This window comes from Leuciscus leuciscus, assembly GCF_965113295.1.
Source record: "Leuciscus leuciscus genome assembly, chromosome: 20".
Lineage (NCBI taxonomy): Eukaryota > Metazoa > Chordata > Actinopteri > Cypriniformes > Leuciscidae > Leuciscus > Leuciscus leuciscus.
The window spans coordinates 23,714,342-23,741,262 of NC_138744.1; the positions used below are offsets into that span (position 1 = coordinate 23,714,342).

General features: G+C 37.6%; 1 protein-coding gene across 1 annotated transcript in view; it reads right to left on the bottom strand.

The window, feature by feature from the left end:
* The window catches only part of ulk4 (unc-51 like kinase 4), a 321,586-nt gene that overhangs the window by 95,215 nt on the left and 199,450 nt on the right, over positions 1 to 26,921 (bottom strand). Inside the window, exon 31 of the mRNA XM_082150256.1 lies at positions 6,916 to 6,964. Coding sequence (XP_082006382.1) covers positions 6,916 to 6,964 — 49 coding nt within the window. The remainder of the gene's footprint in view (positions 1 to 6,915; positions 6,965 to 26,921) is intronic.

The window sequence follows — 26,921 nt, forward strand, 5'->3', positions numbered from 1 at the left end:
GAATAATAATAATAAAAAAAGAAATAAAAAAAATAGAAAGCGACTGTTTTCAACATCGATAAGAAATGTTTTTGAGCAGCAAATCAGCATATTAGAATGATTTATGAAGGTTCATGTGAAGCTGAAGACTAGGGGCCCTATCAGACACCCGGCAAACTGCAGCGCCAAGCGCGACGCAAGTGTTTTTTGCTAGTTTTTCAGCCCCAAGCAGTTATCATTTTCACGTCCTGCGCCACATTGTTTATATAGCAAATGCATTTGTGCCCATTTGTTTGTCCATGGGTGTTCTGGTCTGAAAACAAGGTGTGTTCAGGAGCATTGATGCGTTAGTAATGTGCGCCTATAGGCGGGTCTACAACGCGCATACACTGCTCATTACACACTCGCGCAGCAGCACACAAACATGCCAAATATAAAAAAAATAAAAGGATTACAATGTAAAAGATTAATATTGTGTACATAAAGATATGGTGGAATCCGGCTTGTCTCGTAGATGGGCTGTTCGCGTGCTTTAACCTTGCGCACGAGCAGATTCGTTTCCTTGCTAGAGAAGTGTTCAGTTTTTCCGCTGGCAAATTCTGTCATGTAAATAGCGAATACGTCATGGTGCGAGCGCAACTGGCTTTTAAAGGGAGTGGGAGATGAGACTCTGATTGGTTTATTGCACGTTACGCCCAAAACACACCCATTACTCATTAAGAGAATAGGGACAACCCTTTTAGACCATATGCCGGGTGCACCGACATTTTTCCCCGTCATTAAACTAGCGAAAGTGGATTCGGACACGCCCTAAGTGCACTTTCACTTTAGACCATGCGCTTAGATCGTTAAAATAGGGCCCTTGATGTTAACCCTCTGAGGTCGGAAAACGCGCCCCCGCGTTTTGCTGGATTTTCTTCACATTGTAGTACAATAAACTTAAATTACTCCGTCATTTATGGTTATACAGAAAAAAGAAATATAAAAAAGAATCTGTGATATTTCTACTTTTGTATGTGTCCACTTACAATCAAATCAAAACATTGTGCTTTTGTAAAATAAAGAAAATAAACAGGGTGTGTGTTCTGCCTCTCCGTCGCGGTGAACTTTTTTTTCTTGAGCACGTCTATAAACTGAAACAAAACTCAGCGAATACTTCTCACACATTTATGAGCCATATACCTTTATACACATTTAAGTGTGTACTTTTAAATGATCGGATTCAAACTGAAAACAAATATTCTCTGTTTAAGTAATTTGTATAAAACCAACAGGATGTCCAGTATCTCAAACGCTTGCTAATTACTTTTAATTCGGCCACGCCCACTCGCGCAAAAGAGATTCACATGCAAATCTCCACATGGAACGCGAACGCCCTCGTTACCTCAAACACAAAACACCAAAACACTTCACAAGTCTCTGCTTTTCGTTGAGTTTGGAAGACGCGCTGTGAGCTTACATTGGATTTACATCAGAAGAAGAAGAACGCGATTTGAAGACAAGAAAGATGTAAGGTAAGAAATTCTTACTTATTAGTTTATGGTATTGTTGCATAAACTTCACATTGCAGTTGAACTGTTGCTAGATATATGGTGAACATTATACTATTTAGACCCGTGTTTACTGTTAAATACTGTTTGTGGATATCTGCTCAAACATAGATATGTATAACCATAATGTTTAATATTTTGGAGCGCGATGGCGTTTGAATGTATCATATTTTGGAGCGCGCTGTGGGTTTGAATGTATCATATTTTGGAGCGCGATTGCGTTTGAAAGGAAAAATGCACCAAACATTAGGCTTTATGTTTTTACTATTATCTCATTTCATAGCATCATAACGAATGGAAACATTTGAAGTAACATAAGATAATCAATATATTTTTCTCTAGCATTGTTACTGAAATCTTTTGGAAGATTTATAGGCTGCTTTGTAAAATAAAATTATTTTATGCAGTACTGCACATAGCTTATGCCTACAAGGCACAACAAATATGGTGTTCTTTATATTATATATTGTTGGAAACATTTGTGTGTGTGTGTGTGTGTGTGTGTGTGTGTATTATGTGAATTTTAAAAAGCAATTTTAACCAGAAAAATCTCAAATGTATTCCCAAAATCGTGCAGGCCTAGTTTCTCTTGATACCAGTATGTTCACTTTTTTCTTTTCTTTCAGGGACCAGATGCAACTGAGTCCTGCTGACTTCAACATTCACATGAGTCTCTGTACATGAACATGGTAAAGTGAAAATCAAACACCTTGGAAATGGTATGTACAATGTTTTTAGGAATGGCACAAAGGTCTCTGTCTTTGGATCATTGTTTTCAATGTGCTCTTTTGTCATTTGTTGTGTATTTTTGGATTATGTTGTGTTGTAAATAAATCCAAACAATCTAAAAGCCATTCTTTTTTAAATCTCCTCATTCTTTGTGCAAGGTTGCTCTGAATGACAGGGCCTGATCGCTCCTAATAGGGCAGTTAGGGGAGTGTCTTTGTCTTTCTCAGGTGTTAAAAGCTTACATATTCATGAGATGATCACGCCTCTTCGAATATGGCTTTGTCACACAAAACACGTCTTAGAAATTTTAAATCAATATATTGTCTTATCTGAATGAGCAGTCAGGGTGATTTTCACATAGTTTTGGAGCAAATATTCTAGGCTACGTCATACAATTTTCAAAAGTCTTGTGAAGAAATAATCAGTATGGGTTTCATGGCCTTATTTCAGTGAGAATTTTTTTTTTGTATTTTCACAAACCACGCATAAATGTCATTATCTCAAAACTACAAACTTTTACATACATGCTGCTGATATATTATTGTAGCAGAGTTTGTGCTGAATACAGTGTAATTAGACTTTAGCCATGAAAATGTCACTAGTAACAGAAAAAAACACAAATGTCAGAGCATGTCAGAACACCTCCAGGCCCAGAAAACAGCTCAGACCTCAGAGGGTTAAAGGACTAAATGGCTGCTGAAAACTCATCTTTGCCATCACAGGGATAAATACAATTTTGAAATGTATCTTAAATGTAATTTAAAATAAGTATTAAAATAGAATTAAATATATTTTAAAATAAGTATTAACCCTCTGAGGTCGAGAAACGCGCCGACGCGTTTTGCTGGATTTTTTTCACATAGCAGCAACATAAACTTAAATTACTCCGTCATTTATGGTTATACAGAAAAAAGAAATATAAAAAAAGAATCTGTGATATTTCTACTTTTGTATGTGTCCACTTACAATCAAATCAAAACATTGTGCTTTTGTAAAATAAAGAAAATAAACAGGGTGTGCGTTCTGCCTCTCCGTCGCGGTGAACTTTTTTTTCTTGAGCACGTCTATAAACTGAAACATAACTCAGCGAATACTTCTCACACATTTATGAGCCATATACCTTTATACACATTTAAGTGTGTACTTTTAAATGATCGGATTCAAACTGAAAACAAATATTCTCTGTTTAAGTAATTTGTATAAAACCAACAGGATGTCCAGTATTTCAAACGCTTGCTAATTATTTTTTAATTCGACACGCCCACTCGCGCAAAAGAGATTCACATGCAAATCTCCACATGGAACGCGAACGCCCTCGTTACCTCAAACACAAAACACCAAAACACTTCACAAGTCTCTGCTTTTCGTCGAGTTTGGAAGACACGTCTGAGCTTACATTGGATTTACATCAGAAGAAGAAGAACGCGATTTGAAGACAAGAAAGATGTAAGGTAAGAAATTCTTACTTATTAGTTTATGGTATTGTTGCATAAACTTCACATTGCAGTTGAACTGTTGCTAGATATATGGTGAATATTATACTATTTAGACCCGTGTTTACTGTTAAATACTGTTTGTGGATATCTGCTCAAACATAGATATGTATAACCATAATGTTTAATATTTTGGAGCGCGATCGCGTTTGAATGTAGGCTATCATATTTTGGAGCGCGCTGTGGGTTTGAGTATCATATTTTGGAGCGCGCTGTGGGTTTGGATGTATCATATTTTGGAGCGCGATTGCGTTTGAAAGGAAAAATGCACCAAACATTAGGCTTTATGTTTTTACTATTATCTCATTTCATATCATCATAACGAATGGAAACATTTGAAGTAACATATGATAATCAATATATTTTTCTCTAGCGTAGTTGTTCTTGAAATCTTTTGGAAGATTTAATTTATTGTTATTATTATTTTATGCAGCACTGCGTAGCCTATGCCTACAAGGCACAACAAACCTGGTGTTCATTATATATTGTTGGAAACGTGTGTGTGTGTGTGTATTCTGTGAATTTTAAAAAGAAATTTTAACCAGAAAAATCTAAAATCTATTCCCAAAATCGTGCAGCCCTATAGTTTCTCTTGATATCAGTATGTTCACAGTTTTTTTCTTTTTTTCTTTCTTTCAGGGACCAGATGCAACTGAGTCCTGCTGACTTCAACATTCACATGAGTCTCTGTACATGAACATGGTAAAGTGAAAATCAAACACCTTGGAAATGAAAGGTATGTTTTTAGGAATGGCACAAAGGTCTCTGTCTTTGGATCATTGTTTTCAATGTGCTCTTTTGTCATTTGTATTTTTGGATTGTGTTGTGTTGTAAATAAATCCAAACAATCTAAAAGCCATTCTTTTTTAAATCTCCTCATTCTTTGTGCAAGGTTGCTCTGAATGACAGGGCCTGATCGCTCCTAATAGGGCAGTTAGGGGAGTTTCTTTGTCTTTCTCAGGTGTAAAAGCTTACATATTCATGAGATGATCACGCCCCTTCGCATATGGCTTTGTCACACAAAACACGTCTTAGAAATTTTAAATCAATATATTGTCTTATCTGAATGAGCAGTCAGGGTGATTTTCACATAGTTTTGGAGCAAATATTCTAGGCTATGTCATACAATTTTCAAAAGTCTTGTGAAGAAATAATCAGTATGGGTTTCATGGTCTTATTTCAGTGAGAATTTTTTTTTGTATTTTCACAAACCACGCATAAATGTCATTATCTCAAAACTACAAACTTTTACATACATGCTGCTGATATATTATTGTAGCAGAGTTTGTGCTAAATACAGTGTAATTAGACTTTAGCCATGAAAATGTCACTAGTAACAGAAAAAAACACAAATGTCAGAGCATGTCAGACCACCTCCAGGCCCAGAAAACAGCTCAGACCTCAGAGGGTTAAAATCGTTATTTTCAATTGTAATAAATATTACTGTTTTTACTGTACTTTTTTAATAAAAATACAGTCTGGGTGAGCTTAAGAGTCTTCTTTCAAATACAATAAAACATCTAATCGACCCCAAAACTTTGAATAGTAGTTTTATTTGTCAGTTTGGAAAAAGATTACTTTATTTGAATTTGTATTGTTACATTTAATTACATTTGTAAAAGTGAATTAGTTTCAGACACTTCTATTTATTTCTCAATTTGAAAATATAAATTTGATACATTTTAATTTATTAACATTTTTCATTTGAAATGAATAGAGTGATAATTGATTCCTTTGTTTTATTTTTAAATGGAACTCCTTGTCGTATATTTTGTGTCAGACAGAAATAAAGTCATAATTTTCCGATCATTTTCCTCTCCATCAAAGCTCTGTAATCTCATTAGCGTTCAGATTCTAAAATGACACGTCATTTAAAAGGTGATTTATTAACATTTTGGAATGTTATTATCATTATTTTGGAATTAATAAACAGATAATAATTTCATTTGTTTTATTTTTAAGTGGAACTCGTTGTCATTCATTTTGTGATTTTCCGATAATTTCCCCCTCCATTGAAGCTCTGAAATCTCATTAGCATTCAGATTCTTAAATGCCTTTTCTGGTTTCACACCACTGACTAAAAAACATCTTTCTTTTTTTATGCATGTCATACATTAACGTGTCATGATGCCAGTTAAAATATATAGAATGAAGAAAAGAGAGCTTCAGTGAAGGGGATGCAGTGAAGATTTTCAGTGAACAAAGATTTAATTCTATTTCTATTTCTCACAAAAATCATGGTTTCAGAGGACTTAGATTACAGCACACACAGAAAAGAAATATGTACAACGTTTATGTAGTTTTTTTTTTAAAGTTTGTTTTTAGCTTATTTCCTCCACGGAATAGAAAATAAAAAAGGTATTTGCGACTTTTTATCTAACAAATAGGAGGGGAAAAAAAGTCTCGCAATTTATACCTTTTTATAACTTGTTTATAACCTGCAACTGCAAGCAATAAGTCAGAAATTTGAGATATAAACACAATTGTGAGAAAAAAAGTCTTTGACACAATTGCAAGCTTATATCTCAAAAAGGAGAAAAAAAAATCAGAATTGCGAGTTATAAACTCTGAATTGAGAGAAATGAAGTAAAAATTGCAAGATATTGCCAGTTATTGCAAGTTATAAAGTCCGAATTGTGAGACAAACTAGCAATCGTGAGATAAAAAGTCTGTGACAGAAACTAGCTTCCACATGAAAGCCATGGTCACTTTGAAGGAAAAGAAGATTCTTCCAAATTTCTCCTTTTGTGTTCCACAAAAAAAAAAAAAAAAAACCACACAAAAAAAAAAAAACACAAAAAAACCCCCACAACAACAAATAAATAAATAAAAATAAACAAAACAATAACACTGAATGGAATTGGAATGAACTGGGAATCAGTAAATAGTGACAGAAGTTCATTATTTAAGTGAACTATGCCTTTAAATTACCAATATAGCACAGGTTCGTCTAGGACAGGTCAAGTACTACCACTATTTCTTTCTAAAATACTTTGATGCATTTCTGCAACATGGCCAATTTCTCCAATATAGTGTTTTCAGATTTACATAAAGCTTTTGATTTTCTGGTAACTTCACTGCTTCCCGAAGTCAGAGCAGAAAACCCAACGCAATAAACGAATCAAGCAAACAGAGGAAACCAGAAAGCTCTGAAGCGCACTTACCTCTATGACTTGAAAGATAGCAGGCAGGAGACGGCTCTCTCTAACAAGCCTGTTGGGGGAAAACACACACACACACACACACATAAGTATACACACATTTAGCTTGCGGCACACACATTTACTTCATGGCACTAGGCCCACGTTCCATCTTCATTAGTGTGACACTTGTGCACACGTTTTGGTTTTGGCACTGAACAGGACCACTGAGGTGTGAACGCTCTGTCGTGCCAAGATCAGTCAGCTGGGAAAATGACCTTTGACTAATCCAGTGACGAGTGAAAAAGAGAGAGAAAGTATGCCACTGAAAAGATGAAAGAGTGATGGCGGAAGAAAGTCCGATGGAAATAGAGGGGCTATATATCAAAACCTATGAGCTTCCTACCTAGATTCTTACTGGCTTTTTACTTTAAAATGTACTGCTAAAAACCATAACAATACAGGTGGGAAAATAGAAAGCCACATGATGAATCAGAGTTCATCGTAAATGGACTGGATGGTAAAAATACCACCAGGGTACACTAAAATATTGCAATAAACAAGAACTGGATAACAGAAAATGGTACACAAAACACCCTAATGTACAAATAACGAAAATAAGAAACAAAAAGGATTAATATAAACTAGATGGTAAAGTTCGTAGACAAACTTTAAGTTGGCTTGAAAAAGCCTAGCCAGAAAGTTTGAAAAAGTTTTAAACTGTTCTAGCATGGTTTACCATGATTTACCATGTTTCTAGTTTGGTTTACCACATTGCTAGCATGATTTACCATGTTTTAACATGACCATGGATGGTTGGATGGATAGATCAAGATTAGTTAGAAAGAAAGAAAGAAAGAAAGAAAGAAAGAAAGAAAGAAAGAAAGAAAGAAAGAAAGAAAAAAGAAAGATTAGTTAGAAAGAAAGAATGAAAGAAAAAAGAAAGAAAGATTAGGTAGAGAGAAAGAAAGAACAAGATTAGGTAGAAAGAAAGAAAAAGATTAGGTAGAAAGAAAGAAAAAGATTAGGTATAAAGAAAGAAAGAAAGAAAGAAAGAAAGAAAGAAAGAAAGGGTTATGTAGAAAGTAAGAAATAATGAAAGAAAGAAAAATAGATTAGGTAGAATGAAAGAAAGAAAGACTGATTAGTTAGAAAGAAAGAAAGATTAGGTATAAAGAAAGAAAGAATGAAAGAAAGAAAGAAAGAAAAAAAAGATTAGGTAGAAAGAAAGAAAGAAAGAAAGAAAGAAAGAAAGAAAGAAAGAAAGAAAGAAAGAGATTAGGTAGAAAGAAAGAAAGAAAGAAAGAGAAAGAAAGATTCGTTTGAAAGAAAGAAAGATTAGTTTGAAAGAAAGAAAGATAGATAGAAAGAAAGAAAAAAAGATTAGCTAGAAAGAAAGAAAAAAGAAAGATTAGTTAGAAAGAAAGAAAAAAGAAAGATTAGTTAGAAAGAAAGAGAAAGAAAGAAAGATTAGAAAGAAAGGAGACAGAAATAAAGAAAAATAGATAGAAATAAGGAAAAAGTAGGTAGAAAGGAAGAAAGGAAGAATAGACAGAAATAAAGAAAAAAGAGAGAAAGAAATAAGAAGGAAAGAGTAGGTAGAAAGAAAGAAAGATTAGTTAGAAAGAAAGAAAGAAAGAAAGAAAGAAAGGATAGACAGAAATAAAGAAAAAAGAGAGAAAGAAATGAGAAGGAAAGAGTAGGTAGAAAGAAAGAAAGATTAGATAGAAAGAAAGAAAGAAAGAAAGAAAGCATAGACAGAAATAAAGAGAGAAAGAAATAAGAAGGAAAGAGTAGGTAGAAAGAAAGATTAGTTAGAAAGAAAGAAAGAAAGAGAAAGAAAGATTAGTTAGAAAGAAAGAAAGAAAGAAAGAGAAAGAAAGATTATTTAGAAAGAAAGAGAAAGACATATTAGTAAGAAAAAAGAAAGATTAGTTAGAAAGAAAGAAAAAAGAAAGAAAGATTAGGTAGAAAGAAAGAAAGAAAGACAAAAAGAAAGAACTAAAGAAAGAAAGGATAGACAAAGAAAGAAAAAAGAGAGAAAGAAATAAGAAGGAAAGAGTAGGAAGAAAGAAAGATTAGTTAGAAAGAAAAAAGAAAGATTAGTTAGAAAGAAAGAAAAGGTAGAAAGAAAGAAAGAAACAGAAAGATAGGTTAGAAAGAAAGAAAGAGAGAGAAAAAGGAGAGAGAGAAAAAGGAGAGAAAGAAAAAAGAGAAAAAAAAGAAGAAAAGAGTAGTTAGAAAGAAAGAAAGATTAGTTAGAAAGAAAAAAAGAGATTATTTAGAAAGGAAGATCGATAGATCAGTTAGAAAGAAAGAAAGATAGATTAGTTAGAAAGAAAGATAGATAGATTAGTTAGAAAGAAGATTAGTTAGAACGAATTATAGATAGTTTAGTTAGAAAGAAAGATAGATTAGTTAGAAAGAATGATAGATAGATTGATTGATTAGTTAGAAAGAAAGAAAGAATGATAGATAGATTAGTAAGAAAGAACAGAAATAAAGAAAAAAGAGAAAGAAATAAGGAAAGAAAGAAAGAAAGAAAGACAGAAAAAAGAAAGATTAGGTAGAAAGAAAGAAAGGTTAGAAAGAAAGAAAGAAAGAAAGAAAGAGAGAGAGAGAGAGAGAGAGAGAGAGAGAGAGAGAGAGAGAAAGGAGAGAGAGAAAAAGGAGAGAAAGAAAAAAGAGAAAGAAAAAAGAAGGAAAGAGTAGTTAGAAAGAAAGAAAGATTAGTTAGTTAGAAAGAAAAAAGAGATTTAGAAAGAAAGATAGATAGATCAGTTAGAAAGAAAGAAAGATAGATTAGTTAGAACGAAGATTAGTTAGAATGAATTATAGATAGTTTAGTTAGAAAGAAAGATAGATTAGTTAGAAAGAATGATAGATTAGTTAGAAAGAAAGAATGATAGATAGATTAGTTAGAATGATAGATAGATTAGTTAGTTAGAAAGAAAGATTAGTTAGAAAGAATGATAGATAGATTAGTTAGAAATAAAGATTAGTGAGAAAGATAGATTAGTTAGAAAGAAAGATAGATTAGTTAGAAAGAAACATAGATAGATTAGTTAGAAAGAAAGATAGATAGATTAGTTAGAAATAAAGAAAGATAGATTAGTTACAAAGAAAGAAAGATATATTAGTTAGAAAGAAAGAAAGATGTATTAGTTAGAAAGAAAGAAAGAAAGAAAGATTGATCGATAGATTAGTTAGAAAGAAAGAAAGAACAGAAAGAAAGATATATGAGTTAGATAGATAGATAGATTAGTTAGAAAGAAAGAAAAGAAAGATAGATTAGTTAGAAAGAAAGAAAGAAAGATGGATTAGCTAGAAAGAAAGAAAGATGAATTAGTTAGAAAGAAAGATTCGTTGGAAATAAATAAAGAAATAAAAAAGAAACAAAGAAAGATGGATTATTTAGAAAGAAAGATGGATGGATTAGTTAGAAAGAAAGATTCGTTGGTTATAAAGGATAGATAGAAAGATAGATAGATAGATAGATGGAAAGGTTTTGAAGATAGATAGATAGATAGATAGATAGATAGATAGATAGATAGATAGATAAGGTTTGAAGATAGATTTATAGATAGATAGATAAAGGTTTGAAGATAGATAGATAGATAGATAAGGTTTGAAGATAGATAGATGGATAGATAGATAATAGATAAGGTTTGAAGATAGATAGATAGATAGATAGATAGATAGATAGATAGATAGATAGATGATAAATAGATAGATAGATAGATAGATAGATAGATAGATAGATAGATAGATACATTTATAAGTACATAGAATAGTAGTTTAATTGAGTCTAGGGCTTCAGGGAGTTTAGATTTGAGTTTTTGGCTGGTACACTAATGGGCCACCGTAGTCTTGGCTCAATTTGAACAGTCTGCAATGAAAGTCTATGGGATTTTTATGATTTTTAATATACATTTTTAAGAAAACTGAAACTCAAATCAGTCTGAAAAGATATAGCAACTCAAGTCAGAACAGTCTGAAGGTCTGACCCGAGTTTGGTGGTCGTAGCTTTAACGGTCTAGGAGGAGATACAGTCTAAAATTTGGATGCGAAATTTCGTCGAGACAAACTTTAAGTTGGCTTGAGAAAGTTTGGAGCAGAAAGTTTTTTGCTAGGCGGTTGCTAGGATGTTGCTATGGTGTTGCTAGGGTATTTTGGGAGGTTGCTAGTGTGTTCTGGGTGGTTGCTAGGTGGTTGCTAGGGTGTCCTGGGTGGTTGCTAGGGTCTTTTGGGTGGTTGCTATGGTCTTTTGGGTGGTTGCTAGGCGGTTGCTAGGGTGTTCTGGGTGGTTGCTAGGGTGTTTTGGGTGGTTGCTAGGCGGTTGCTAAGATATTTTGGGTGGTTGCTAGGGTCTTTTGGGTGGTTTCTAGGCGGTTCTGGGTGGTTGCTAGGGTGTTTTGGGTGGTTGCTAGGGTATGCTGGGTGGTTGCTATGCGGTTGCTAGGATATTTAGGGTGGTTGCTAGGGTCTTTTGGGTGGTTGCTAGGCGGTTGCTAGGGTATTTTGGGTGGTTGCTAGGGTATTCTGGGTGGTTGCTAGGGTATTTTGGGTGGTTGCTAGGCTATTTTGGGTGGTTGCTAGGGTCTTTTGGGTGGTTGCTAGGGTGTTCTGGGTGGTTGCTAGGGTGTTTTGGGTGGTTGCTAGGGTATTCTAGGTGGTTGCTAGGCGGTTGTTAGGATATTTTGGGTGGTTGCTAGGGTCTTTTGGGTGGTTGCTAGGCGGTTGCTAGGGTGTTCTGGGTGGTTGCTAGGGTCTTTTGGGTGGTTGCTAGGGTATTCTGGGTGGTTGCTATGCGGTTGTTAGGATATTTAGGCTGGTTGCTAGGGTCTTTTGGGTGGTTGCTAGGCGGTTGCTAGGGTATTTTGGGTGGTTGCTAGGGTATTCTGGGTGGTTGCTAGGGTATTTTGGGTGGTTGCTAGGCTATTTTGGGTGGTTGCTAGGGTCTTTTGGGTGGTTGCTAGGCGGTTGCTAGGGTATTTTGGGTGGTTGCTATGGTATTCTGGATGGTTGCTAGGGTCTTTTGGGTGGTTGCTAGGCGGTTGCTAGGGTGTTCTGGGTGGTTGCTAGGGTGTTTTGGGTGGTTGCTATGGTATTCTGGGTGGTTGCTAGGCGGTTGCTATGATACTTTGGGTGGTTGCTAGGGTGTTTTGGGTGGTTGCTAGGGTGTTCTGGGTGGTTGCTAGGTGGTTGCTAGGGTGTTCTGGGTGGTTGCTATGGTATTCAGAGCGGTTGATATGGTGTTACTAGGTGGTTTGTAGTTGTCACAGATGGTTACTATGGAGTTTTTATAGAGTTCTTACTTAACCCTCTGAGGTCGAGAAACGCGCCCACGCGTTTTGCTGGATTTTTTTCAGTTCAGTTCAAAAGAAATTAATTTTGCTCTGTTGACTTTGATATTACAAGCAAGTTTCATACATCAATCGATTCTGTTAAATGTGTATTATTTTTGTGTATACTCACAATAAAAACAAAGTGTGGTGCTTTTTGCCAAATAAAGAAAAATAAACACGAAGCTAGGTTCTGCCTTCTCTCTGTCCGTGTAGTCCATTCCGAAACGCGTCCGAAAATGAATCATAACTCAGCGAATACTTCTCACACAGGCATGTGAGTTATGTCTTTATGAAGCTTGAAATCTCTTCTTTTAAATGAAGTAATTTATATAAAACACAAATGTTTTCAACTCATGTAATCCGTTTGAAAGCAAGGAGAGGTACCGTTTTTCCTTCTGCCTCATTATCTTTATAATCAGCTGCGGGCGCCCCGCCCCCGGCGCGATTCACATGTAAATAGTTTAGGTGATCTAGTATACGCCCCCCGATCAATGCCATAAAAACACAGTTTCTATCAGACTTACTGATAGTTCATCGCGTTTTGAGTATGGCACGCTTCTCCAGTAAAGACGCCCTTCAGATGATTCTGGACAGCGAGGAAGAATGCACGATACCGGGTTGTTTCCTCAGAGGAAGATTGTAACAGACGACGAACGGCAGCATATTGAAGAGCGAATTCCGCCGAGGACACAATTTCGGAGTAAGTTTTACTTAAAAGTCTTTTGTCTTTTATTTTTCGTGTTCGCATTTATGAGGAAAAAAACAATATTACGTGACAGTTCTCCATTATGGACGCGAGCGCTCTAAGCACTAAAATACTTTCAAACATTCACAGAGACCTCAAAACAGAAAGTACAAATCCTTTCTTTAAAACGAATTTCGTTTTGTATCAATTGTCTCTTAATTTTAATAATTTTTTCATTAACAAATTTCCTGGATTTAAAGTAAATATAGGCTAGCAATCACAACATAAGGTCTGAACTGGAGATCATCATGAACCCGTAGCCTACTCGCCTCACATGTCTAAAAAAAATGTAATATATTTACAGAAAGCTGGTTCTAAACAAAACCATCCAAAACAAAAAAACTATGTAGCCTAATAAATGTGCATTTCTCCGGTGCGTTCACAACGTTACAGTCAGGCGAAATATGAAAGACAACATTTTGTTTAGTAGATTTGGGTACAGTTTTTACTGTAGAATATACTGCCACATCAAATAAGCTTTTGTGTAGCAATTTCTATATATAAAATAGCCTACTATTTTTGTCAAAAATAAAGTCATCAACTAAGATGTTAGCTGTTCCAATGTTGGCTATATTCAAAGTAATGAATACATAGATAAAATGTAGGCCTATAATCTTTTTTTTTACAAAGAAAGAGTACACTTGAAATATTGTTGAAATTGTAATTATTGTTGTTGTAACCTTTTTAACTTTGAAATATGTATGATAAAATGTATACTTTAGTTTTTACAAAGAAAGATTACACTTGAATTGTTGTTGTAATTGTAACCTTTTTAATAAAAAAATATATTTACAAGGTAGATGTAAACAAACTATTAAAAGGTAAATATAAGCCTTTTCTTTAAATAATTTTTATTGTGTTTTATTAGTGACAAATTTGGGGAGAGGATAAATATTCCAAACCTGAAAATACAGTATGAGAATTAACTGCACAATTACTAGACATGTTTTCCTTGGATATTATAGGCCAAATTGCAAGCACAATATGTGGAAAAATAAAAAAGAATTGAGATGCTTCCAACTGTTGCTCTTGCATTCTTGTGGCTCAGTGACTCACCTGAATGAATGGCTAATTAAATATGCAGGCCCCATTGTCTCCTAAGGTGTGAACCACTAAATATGCATGATCTGTGACGCCCACTCCGCATATTGCCTTTCCAAACAGAAAGTGCTTTGCAAAATTCAAATCAATGTATTGTGTTATGTGAATGATAAGGGCAGGGTGATTTTCACATCATTTTGAAGAAAAAACACTAGGCAATGACATCTATTAGACAAAAGTCTTATTGGCACATATTTAGTATGTGTTTTATGGCCTTATTTCAGAAACTTTAGTTTTTAGTTTTTTCAATAACCACGCATAAACATTATTCTCTCAAAAATGCAGACATGTACATTCTTGTTGCTCACATATTATGGTAGCCCTGTTTGTGCTAAATAGTGTGTAATTTTTTTTTGCCATTAATATGTTTATAAGCAACTGAAAAAAGCACAAATGTCAGGGCATGTCAGAACATCTCAAGGACCCCAAAAACACCTTAGACCTCAGAGGGTTAACTAATCGCTATTAGCATGTAGCTATTCACTGCTAGCATGTGTAGCATGTTGAAAGTGCTGTTTGCTAGCATGAGTCAAAAGAGCCAAACCTCATCTCTATACGATGTTCTGATACAGAGATATAGGTCTTGCAAAACGGTTGCTAGGATACTCAAGTTTGGTTGCTATGGAGTTGCTTGGGAGTTTTAAACTTAAGAAGTTTAAATTGGTTTAAAGTTTAAAGTAGTTTGAAGTTTATGACAGAGAGATAGATAGATAAATAAGTTAGATAGATACACACACACACACACACACACACACACACACACACACACACACACACACACACACACACACACACACACACACACACACACTCAAACAGACTACCTCGTTCACACACTCACTCAGATACTCAGACACACACACACACACACACACACACACACTCAGAGTTTATGAGTTTAGAGTTTATAAGTGTATACATTGATGAGTTTATAAGTGTACAAGTTTTTGAGTTTAGAGTTTATAAGTTTAAATGAGTTTAGAGTTCAGAGTTTATTAATTTATGAGTTTAAGGGCCTGTGTAGGGGTAGGGTGTCCCAATACTCTAAAGAGCAAGGGGGAGTGCTATTCTCCCCTTAAAATCAACCCTCAAAACATAGTGCGGTCCGATGCAGGCTTAAAACGAAGTGGAAGATGAAATTACACAGAATACCTTGCGGACTCAGCAAGCCGGTAATTTTTTTTAAACAAGATGGCGGATACCGCTGGAAAGGAAAAATTTAATTTTAAGTATATTTTCGCAAATAAGCATGTTAAAATTTCTAAATATGTTGGAATATGTTAGTTTGATGCACATCCAATGGACTGTTACGTTTTGAACACCAATGTTAGAAAATATTTCACGAAGCTATCTATCTGACGATGTTCATGATATCTGCTGAGTGCTTCGAGAGAGTCTGCCCATCAAATATACATCAGATCTGGGTAGTTCATCTAATTTTATTTTCGATTTTGGCTTCCAAGGATTATAAAAAGAAGATGTGAGGTAAAACGATTAAAAACTAGCCGTGTTCGTCTAGTGCTTCATCTTTTTTTCTTTACAGCGCGCTGTCACTTCTCCCTAACGTTAAACCCAAACAGCACTGAGCACAATCAGTGATTGTTGTTAAATGCAGTGTCTGCTGATTCTAAATTGCAGGAGGTGTTTGATTGTAAAAAGAGCTTTTATAAGCACAATGATCCGTGCAAGAGACGTTGACCCTGTTCCCATGGCGGCGCGCGCGCGTTCGGAAACGGACTGCAACGAGACAAGCAAACTATACTTTGGGTTTCATGTGCGCGTTTAAACGATCAAATACAGACAAAAATATGGCTAAATGACCGGTTTGGAGATTCACTTTAACACAGTTTATGTCTTAAATGGGAGTTAGTTGTGGAATAAATGTGTATTATTAGATCTGCATTCGGTCTTAAAGTGGCAGCGTCTAATAAACCTGCTAATGATTACACCTTTAATGTGAATAAAACAACTAAAGGCAAAGAGAAAATTAATCCCAGCTCTTGAATGAATAACTTTAGCTTTAATAAGCATTAATCTATCTATAATAAACTATGCTGTGATATTTTACATTTGATTACTTTATTAGATTTCTAGTATATTATTATGGATACTTATATCCTGATCATAACTGGGATAGTTATGTGCATGTATTCACATAGTAGTGGTGTCCCATTTCATAGGGAAAGATCTTCAACTCCACTTCCCTCGTTGAGGGGACTTTACTTTCGAGGGCACTCAAAACCAAGTGGAAGTTTTAAGGGGGGAGAAATGGGACAGGGCCTAAGAGTTCATAAGTCTATGAATTCATGAGTTTATTAGTTAATTAGTTATTAAATTTAAGTTAATTAGTTTATAAGTGTATGAGATTAGAGTTTATTAGTTTAAATGAGTTTCATTGGCTAATATATATAGAATGGCAGTTTGAATTAGTCTTCAAGGGATTTAGATTTGAATTTTTGTCGGTTGGTGAGTTTGAATTTTTTTAGAATGCCCAATGTTAAGTCAATGGGAGTTTTTCCGAGTTTTGATCATCATTTGTAGGAAAACCGTAAGTCCGATCAGTCTGAAAAGATATAGCATATAACTTCAGATCAGTTTGAGTGTCTGAGCCGAGTTTGGAGTATGTAGAGTTAAAGCTCTAGGGCGAGTTTGAGTCAACAGTTTTAGTAAGAAGAATAATAATAAGTTTAAATAGGATTTCAATATGTTGGCTTTCTCAAGCCAACTTAACTAGATGCGAAAGTTCGTAGAGACAAACTTTAAGTTGGCTTGAGAAAGTCTGGACCAGAACGTTTTGTGCTAGGCGGTTGCTAGGATGTTATGGGTGGTCGCTATGGGGTTGCTAGGCGGTTGCTAAGGTATTTTGGGTGGTTGCTAGGCAGTTGCTAGGGTATTCTGGGTGGTTGCTAGGCGGTTGCTAGGGTGTTCTGGGTGGTTGCTATGGTGTTGCTAGGTGGTTGCTAAGGTATTCTGGGTGGTTGCTATGCGGTTGCTAGGGTGTTCTGGGTGGTTGCTAGGGTATTCTGGGTGGTTGCTAGGCGGTTGCTAGGATATTTTGGGTGGTTGCTAGGGTGTTTTGGGTGGTTGCTAGGGTGTTCTGGGTGGTTGCTAGGTGGTGTCTAGGGTGTTATGGGTGGTTGCTAGGATGTTTTGTGTGGTTGCTATGGTGTTGCTAGGGTATTTTGGGTGGTTGCTAGGGTATTCTGAGTGGTTGCTAGGTGGTTGCTTGGGTCTTTTGGGTGGTTGCTAGGGTCTTTTGGGTGGTTGCTAGGGTGTTCTGGGTGGTTGCTAGGGTCTTTTGGGTGGTTGCTAGGCGGTTGCTAGGGTCTTTTGGGTGGTTGCTAGGCGGTTGCTAGGGTGTTCTGGGTGGTTGCTAGGGTATTCTGGGTGGTTGCTAGGTGGTTGCTAGGGTCTTTTGGGTGGTTGCTAGGGTCTTTTGGGTGGTTGCTAGGCGGTTGCTAGGGTGTTCTGGGTGGTTGCTAGGGTATTCTGGGTGGTTGCTATGCGGTTGCTAGGATATTTAGGGTGGTTGCTAGGGTCTTTTGGGTGGTTGCTAGGCAGTTGCTAGGGTATTTTGGGTGGTTGCTAGGGTATTCTGGGTGGTTGCTAGGGTCTTTTGGGTGGTTGCTAGGTAGTTGCTAGGGTATTTTGGGTGGTTGCTATGGTATTCTGGGTGGTTGCTAGGGTCTTTTGGGTGGTTGCTAGGGTGTTCTGGGTGGTTACTAGGTGGTTGCTAGGGTGTTCTGGGTGGTTGCTATGGTATTCAGAGCGGTTGATATGGTGTTACTAGGTGGTTGGTAGTTGTCACAGATGGTTACTATGGAGTTTTTATAGAGTTCTTACTTAACTAATCGCTTTTAGCATGTAGCTATTCACTGCTAGCATGTGTAGCATGTTGAAAGTGCTGTTTGCTAGCATGAGTCAAAAGAGCCAAACCTCATCTCTATACGATGTTCTGATACAGAGATATAGGTCTTGCAAAACGGTTGCAAGGATACTCAAGTTTGGTTGCTATGGAGTTGCTTGGGAGCTGGAAGCATTAAACTTAAGAAGTTTAAAGTGGTTTGAAGTTTAAAGTAGTTTAAAGTAGTTTGAAGTTTATGATAGATAGATAAATAAGTTAGACACACACACACACACACACACACACACACACACACACACACACACACACACACACACACACACACACACACACACACACACACACACACACTCACTCAGACTACCTCGCTCACACACTCACTCAGACACACACACACACACACACACACACACACACACACACACACACACACACACACTCAGACACACACACACACACACACACACTCAGAGTTTATGAATTTAGAGTTTTTAAGTGTATAAATTGATGAGTTTATAAGTGTACGAGCTTTTGAGTTTAGAGTTTATAAGTTTAAATGAGTTTAAGAGTTCAGAGTTTATTAATTTTTGAGTTTAAGAGTTCATAAGTCTATGAATTCATGAGTTTATTAGTTATTAAATTTAAGTTAATTAGTTTAGAAGTATATGAGTTTAGAGTTTATTCATTTAAATGAGTCTCATTGGCTAATATAGTATATAGAACGGCAGTTTGGTTTAGTCTTCAAGGGATTTAGATTTGAATTTTTGTCGGTTGGTGAGTTTGAATTTTTTTAGAATACCCAATGTTAAGTCAATGGGAGTTTTTCCGAGTTTTGATCGTCATTTGTAGGAAAACCGTAAGTCCGATCAGTCTGAAAAGATATAGCAACTAACTTCAGATCAGTTTGAGTGTCTGAGCCGCGTTTGGAGTATGTAGAGTTAAAGCTCTAGGACGAGTTTGAGTCAACAGTTTTTCACAGTACAATATCAGTAAGTTGGCTTTCTCAAGCCAACTTAATAATAAGTTTCAATATGTTGGCTTTCTCAAGCCAACTTAACTAGATGCGAAAGTTCGTCGAGACAAACTTTAAGTTGGCTTGAGAAAGTTTGGACCAGAAAGTTTTTTGCTAGGCGGTTGCTAGGATGTTATGGGTGGTTGCTATGGTGTTGCTAGGGTATTTTGGGAGGTTGCTAGGGTTTTCTGGGTGGTTGCTAGGTGGTTGCTAGGGTGTTCTGGGTGGTTGCTAGGCGGTTGCTAGGGTGTTATGGGTGGTTACTAGGATGTTTTGTGTGGTTGCTATGGTGTTGCTAGGGTGTTCTGGGTGGTTGCTAGGATATTTTGGGTGGTTGCTAGGGTCTTTTGGGTGGTTGCTAGGGTGTTTTGGGTGGTTGCAAGGGTGTTTTGGGTGGTTGCTAGGGTGTTCTGGGTGGTTGCTAGGCGGTTGCTAGGGTGTTATGGGTGGTTACTAGGATGTTTTGGGTGGTTGCTAGGGTGTTGCTAGGGTTTTTTGGGTGGTTGCTAGGGTGTTCTGGGTGGTTGCTAGGCAGTTGCTAAGGTGTTATGGGTGGTTGCTAGGCTGTTTTGGGTGGTTGCTAGGGTGTTGCTAGGTGGTTTCTAGGGTATTCTGGGTGGTTGCTAGGCGGTTGCTAGGGTATTTTGGGTGGTTGCTAGGGTGTTCTGGGAGGTTGCTATGCGGTTGCTAGGGTGTTATGGGTGGTTACTAGGATGTTTTGGGTGGTTGCTAGGGTGTTGCTAGGATATTTTGGGTGGTTGCTATGGTGTTGCTAGGGTATTTTGGGTGGTTGCTAGGGTGTTTTGGGTGGTTGCTAGGGTGTTTTGGGTGGTTGCTAGGCGGTTGCTAGGGTCTTTTGGGTGGTTGCTAGGCGGTTGCTAGGGTATTCTGGGTGGTTGCTAGGGTGTTCTGGGTGGTTGCTATAGTGTTGCTAGGCGGTTGCTAAGGTATTCTGGGTGGTTACTAGGGTGTTCTGTGTTGTTGCTAGGGTATTCTGGGTGGTTGCTAGGGTGTTCTGGGTGGTTGCTAGGGTATTCTGGGTGGTTGTAGGCGGTTGCTAGGATATTTTGGGTGGTTGCTAGGGTCTTTTGGGTGGTTGCAAGGCGGTTGCTAGGGTGTTCTGGGTGGTTGCTAGGGTCTTTTGGGTGGTTGCTAGGCGGTTGCTAGGATATTTTGGGTGGTTGCTAGGGTCTTTTGGGTGGTTGCTAGGGTCTTTTGTGTGGTTGCTAGGCGGTTGCTAGGGTATTCTGGGTGGTTGCTAGGGTATTTTGTGTGGTTGCTAGGCGGTTGCTAGGATATTTTGGGTGGTTGCTAGGGTATTTTGGGTGGTTACTAGGGTGGTTGCTAGGGAGTTGCTAGGGCATTCTGGGTGGTTGCTAGGGTGTTCTGGGTGGTTGCCATGGTGTTGCTAGGTGGTTGCTAAGGTATTCTGGGTGGTTGCTAGGCGGTTGCTAGGGTATTCTGGGTGGTTGCTAGGCTGTTTTGGGTGGTTGCTAGGGTATTCACTAGGGTGTTCTGTGTTGTTGCTAGGGTATTCTGGGTGGTTGCTAGGGTGTTCTGGGTGGTTGCTAGGGTATTCTGGGTGGTTGTAGGCGGTTGCTAGGATATTTTGGGTGGTTGCTAGGGTCTTTTGGGTGGTTGCAAGGCGGTTGCTAGGGTGTTCTGGGTGGTTGCTAGGGTCTTTTGGGTGGTTGCTAGGGTATTCTGGGTGGTTGCTAGGCGGTTGCTAGGATATTTTGGGTGGTTGCTAGGGTCTTTTGGGTGGTTGCTAGGTGGTTGCTAGGGTCTTTTGTGTGGTTGCTAGGCGGTTGCTAGGGTATTCTGGGTGGTTGCTAGGGTATTTTGTGTGGTTGCTAGGCGGTTGCTAGGATATTTTGGGTGGTTGCTAGGGTATTTTGGGTGGTTACTAGGGTGGTTGCTAGGGAGTTGCTAGGGCATTCTGGGTGGTTGCTAGGGTGTTCTGGGTGGTTGCCATGGTGTTGCTAGGTGGTTGCTAAGGTATTCTGGGTGGTTGCTAGGCGGTTGCTAGGGTATTCTGGGTGGTTGCTAGGCTGTTTTGGGTGGTTGCTAGGGTATTCTGGGTGGTTGCTAGGCAGTTGCTAGGATATTTTGGGTGGTTGCTAGGCGGTTGCTAGGGTATTTTGGGTGGTTGCTAAGGTGTTTTGGGTGGTTTGGAGTTTATGACAGATAGATAGATAAATAAGTTAGATAGATACACACACACACACACACACACACACACACACACACACACACACACACACACACACACACACACACACACACACACACACACACACACAATAGCTCACACACTCAGACACACACACACGCACACTCAAGAGTTTATGAGTTTAGAGTTTATAAGTTTAAACACACACAAACAAGTAGACATGCAGACACGCTCACTAACTCTCTCACACGCTCACTAACACACACACGCTCACTAACTCGATCACACACACTAACTCGATCACACACACACAGACACGCTCACTAACTCTCACACACACTAATTCGATCACACACACGCACAGACACTCGATCACACACACACTAACACACACAGACACGCTCACTCACACACAGACACGCTCACTCACACATACAGACACACGCACGCACGCACACACACACACACACACACACACACACACACACACACACACACACACACACACACACACACACACACACACACACACAAACTCGCTCACACACTCACTCAGACACACACATGCACACTCAAGAGTTTATGAGTTTAGAGTTTATAAGTGTTTAAATTGATGAGTTTATAAGTGTTTGAGTTTTTGAGTTTAGAGTTTATAAGTTTAAATGAGTTTAGAGTTCAGAGTTTATTAATTTATGAGTTTAAAAGTTCATAAGTCTATGAATTCATGAGTTTATTAGTTAATTAGTTATTACATTTAAGTTAATTAGTTTAGAAGTATATGAGTTAAGAGTTTATTCATTTAAATGAGTCTCATTGGCTAATATAGTATATAGAACGGCAGTTTGGTTTAGTCTTCAAGGTGTTTAGATTAGAATTTTTGTCGTTTGGTGAGTTTGAATTTTTTTAGAATGCCCAATGTTAAGTCAATGGGAGTTTTTCCGAGTTTTGATCGTCATTTGTAGGAAAACCGTAAGTCTGATCAGTCTGAAAAGATATAGCAACTAACTTCAGATCAGTTTGAGTGTCTGAGCCGAGTTTGGAGAATGTAGAGTTAAAGCTCTAGGACGAGTTTGAGTCAACAGTTTTTCACAGTACAATATCAGTAAGTTGGCTTTCTCAAGCCAACTTAATAATAATAAGTTTAAGTACAATATCAGTAAGTTGGCTTTTCCAAGCCAACTTAATTATAATGTGCCACAGGGAGTGTACTATTGTTTTTCACCAAATATCATACAGTATAATAGTCTTACATGTGGAAAAACATAAATCTGACAGTATTTTACAGTAGAATTACACAATGCAATGTTAAAGGGATAGTTCACTTTGAAATTAATTTTTGGTATGTTTTAGCTTACCTCAAGGGCATCCAAGATGTAGGTGTCTTTTTTTCCGCAGTAGTTTCAATTTTGATATTTTTAGGTCAAACCGTTCTTGTCTGTCAGTCATATAATGCAGGTCTATGGTCACCACCTCAAAGAGCATGCACAGAGTCCAAATTAAAACAATTCCCCGTCGTCCAAATTAAACAATTCCCCATCGTAAGTACACACTGATGGCCTAAGACACGAAACGAGCGGTTTGTGTGAGAAAACGAACAGTATTTATATAGTTTTTACCTCTTATACACAGCCATGTCGAAGTGATCTGATCTGACGTGTACGCAGACTGGTGCATAGATATATACAGTAGATGTCGCCTTAAAGACATTCGTTCCAATGAACTGCCGTAGACAAGGCGACATCTAGTGTGTATATATCCATGCACCAGTCTGCGTACACGTCAGATCAGATCACTTCGACATGGCTGTGTATAAGAGGTAAAAACTATATAAATACTGTTCGTTTTCTCACACAAACCACTCGTTTCGTGTCTTAGGCCATCAATGTGTACTTACGATGGGGAATTGTTTAATTTGCAGTTACTTACAGTTACAATAACTTACAGTTAACCAGATTTTACTGCAGCGTTTTTACATTTTTACATCTTTACACTGTAGGCAACTCAATATGCTTGAACCGTTTGAATTGAACATTCAAAATTGAATAATTTGAACTAAAAGTTTGAATCTGTCCAATGTCCAAAAAGTTCACAAAGGTAGAAAGTTCACTAGGACTGAATCAAATGCATAGAAGAAGACTATTATGCTCAAAACTATGCTATCAAGAAGGAAGCTCCACTAAGTTAAGACTATTTGGTTCTAATATATACAGTAAATGCATCTATGGTGCCCAAAAATGTGCATATGTAGACAGCTCAGATTTTAAAATGAACATTCAAATGTGACCATGACTGCCAAAAGTAGCTGTACAGGTAGGCAGCTTCCTATGTTCAATTCATTTGAATCGATTGTATGATGTGTCTACGATGTCTAAAAAGGCTCTCAAGGAAGGCTTGAACTATGATGCTCAAATCAAATTGTTTAAACTGATTGTTCAAACATGACTATAATAGCCAAAAATGCTGTCTAGGTAATGAACTCATTTGAATCAAATGTTTGAACGTGTATTGTTGCTAAAATGCCATCTAGATAGGGCGCTCATTTAGCTTGAGTAAAATATTCAAATGTGCTTATATGATGTCTAAAATTGCTGACTAGGTAGGCAGTTCACAAGGTTTAAATCATTTTAATAAAATGTCCATATGATGCAAAAAATTGCGGACACTAGGTTCGTATGTAATTATGATGTCCAAAACTGCTGACTATGTTGGCTACTCACTAGATTCATATCGTTTGACTTGAACTTTCAAAAACGTCTTGGTAAACAGTCCACTTGGTCTGAATGGAAAATACGAACGCACATATGATGCCCGAAAATGCTGTCTAGGTAGGCAGCTCACAAGGAACACAGCAAGGTAATGCTCCAGACGGCCAGGCTCAGAGGAGTAATGGAAGCCTTTATTGAAAATGACTCGCCATGCTCTCTTATTGATTAAGGTCTTTGATTCACAGCCAATTACAGTATGCAAAAGGTGCATAGAGCAGAACGCCACAATAATCTGAGAAAAGGACAGACAGATCAAATGAAATTAGTAGAAGGGTCACATTTGAAATACCTACGGTGCCCTCCCCAGTCAATGCAGAGATATAAGACATAGCTTATTTGACCATTCTCCCCTGAGAGTGTCCTCTACGGAGGATATGGTTTCTTTTAGTGAGAAAGAGAGCTGCCCAGGAAACCTGAGATAAGGTGAATGCAGAGGTCTATATGAGTAAATCTCCCCCTAACTTGCTGAATTCTTGGTATATGAACCAAAGCCAAAGGTAGAGAGAGAAATATCTTCTTTGTGCCTGAAAGTCTACTAGAAGTCAGCACGGCTCAAAACCTGGGATTTAGGGATTTTTAGGGTCAAAACAAGCTTTACTGTGCCAAAATAATTGTGTATTTTGATGGAGTTGGGTAAAAAAAAAATGCAATGTCATTTTGTTCGTCAGACTAGAGTACTATTAGTAAGTCAGAGACCCCATGAAACTAGTTTTGTAGCTTTTTAGTTAGTGTCTGTTAGCGTTGAGTCCATATACACTGCCGTTTAAACGTTTCAGGTCAGGATTCCTCGCTGAATATAAAAAAAAAAAATATATATATATATATATTATATTAAAATAAATTATATTATATCATATCATTATAATATAATTATTGACAATAACATTAAATATCTGCTTCTCTGTACAGGCTTGAATTTGAACCATGAGCTCATGAGCTATGACATAATAGTTATTGGCTGCTGACAAGCCTGGACATATTTTGTCCTAAATTCCTGTTGTAACAGGATATATAAAATATTTGATTTTATATTTTACTAGTGCAAAATGCCCGTGCAAAATCCGTTTTTGTGTGTGTTTTTAGTAATTGTTGGTTTGGTGTGTTTGAGTGCTCATTGTTACTATTACACAGCAACAGTTCAGTGACATTTTTATTTGTGCATGGTAGAAAGCACACAGTGAACTCTGCGAAAACGCTATGCTTGAGAATACAGTTTGTGAATAGGCAACTACAAATGATGCCCGTGAAAAGACTGTGAACGCATTGAATAGGATATGTTTAGTTGGTGAATAGCATAGGCTACTATTACACAGTAGCGATAACGTTAAGCGCACCAGAATGAAATATAATATTCAGAAGTAAACAGCATAGCTGACTTACAGATTCAGTTAACATCAACAAATGAATAAGCGCGTCGATTCAGGGAGCAGTGCAAAGTGCCTGTGCAAAATCAGTTTTTGTGTGTGTTTTTAGTAATTGTTGGTTTGGTGTATTTGAGTGCTCATTGTTACAACTACACAACAAAAGTTCAGTGACATTTTTATTTGTGCATGGTAAAAAGCAAATACTGATACTGACATAATGACATGCAATAAATATGGAACATTTAACTACACGATTCAGGGAGCAGACTATACAGTGAACTCCGAGAAAACGCTACTTAAGCTCCGCTGCTTTCTTCGACCCTCTCTGTCTCTGGTCCTTGGCTGTGCTCACTCAGTGTGCAGTGTGAGAGGGGGAGTGGCCAGTGGCTAGAGCGGCAAAAGCCAGTGTGTGCTTCTTTTACCGATATATATTTAACGATATCTTTTGCATTTCTAATCCAAACAACGTCAAACTTGGCACTGCACTTACTTGTGCCAGTAGCAAGACACCTGTCAAGTTTGAAATCCATCGGACTAATAGCGCGTCAGGCGCAAGTGCTTTCAATGTTAAGTCAATGCAAAGACGCATTACGCGCTTAAAAATTTCTGCGGCGCGAATGAGGCGTAGAGCTCGGCGCGGTAGACGCGAATACGCCTCATTCGCGTGTCAAGTTCACGCGAATTGAGCTTCTGGCGGGTTAAGCGCAAATTATTTTATGTAGTGCTTTTTGTGCATTCACGCGTTTGACGCGAATTCGCGTCTGCCGCCCGAGTTGAAAAATCTGAATTTCTGCGTCAATTCGCATTACGCGCTTTTAATCAGGGGCCTTCTTGCTGCTGTCACGTGGTGAAGTAAAAACAAAGTAAATCTTCACATAAAAACTTGATTTCAATATATGAGACATATTCATTTTGTATTGAATGCTATTTATTCCATATCTAAATCCAGATTATATGAAACATTATTATTCTAATGTAAAGACAACCAATTTTAGTGTATAAGAACAGTTCGTGTCTGGACAGTGTTGTGTGAGAAAAAAATCACAGGACAGATGAATTACTTTTGGAGGATGGCTCCATTTATCATCAATACAAAAATAAATTACAGATTATGTGGGACCGATGCGGGACAACAGGTCATCAAACTGGGCGCGGGACAGGCGGAAGCACCGCTGATAGCAGCCATCATCCAGGCGCAGCTCCTGGAGCAAATGGTGAAACTCGCCAAAATGGGTTCGCCTCCGAAGGGTCTGGTGGACCCAAATACGGCGACGATGATCCTTACGCCGCTGTTCTGCTCTCCAGAGCAAATACAGAGTGGACTCTGTCGATAAATGATCGATCAACATCAGACATCTTGTAAAAAGATGGCCGCCAACGGGTTTCAAAACTTTTGCCTCTGAATTTACGTGAGACGCGCGTAAATTTCGCTTCAAACTTTTGTTTTTACACGCGTCAATTTCGCTCTTGACGCGCGAATGGACACAAAATGGTCAAGCATATAACTAGACATGGCAGGCGGGAATTTGACGAGCTATTCGCGTCCGGTGTGAACGCACAGTAACAGTTCGAGATATGATAATAACACACACAAACACACACACACAAACACAGACACAGACACACACAGACAGAAAGACGTTCCCGTAATTTATAG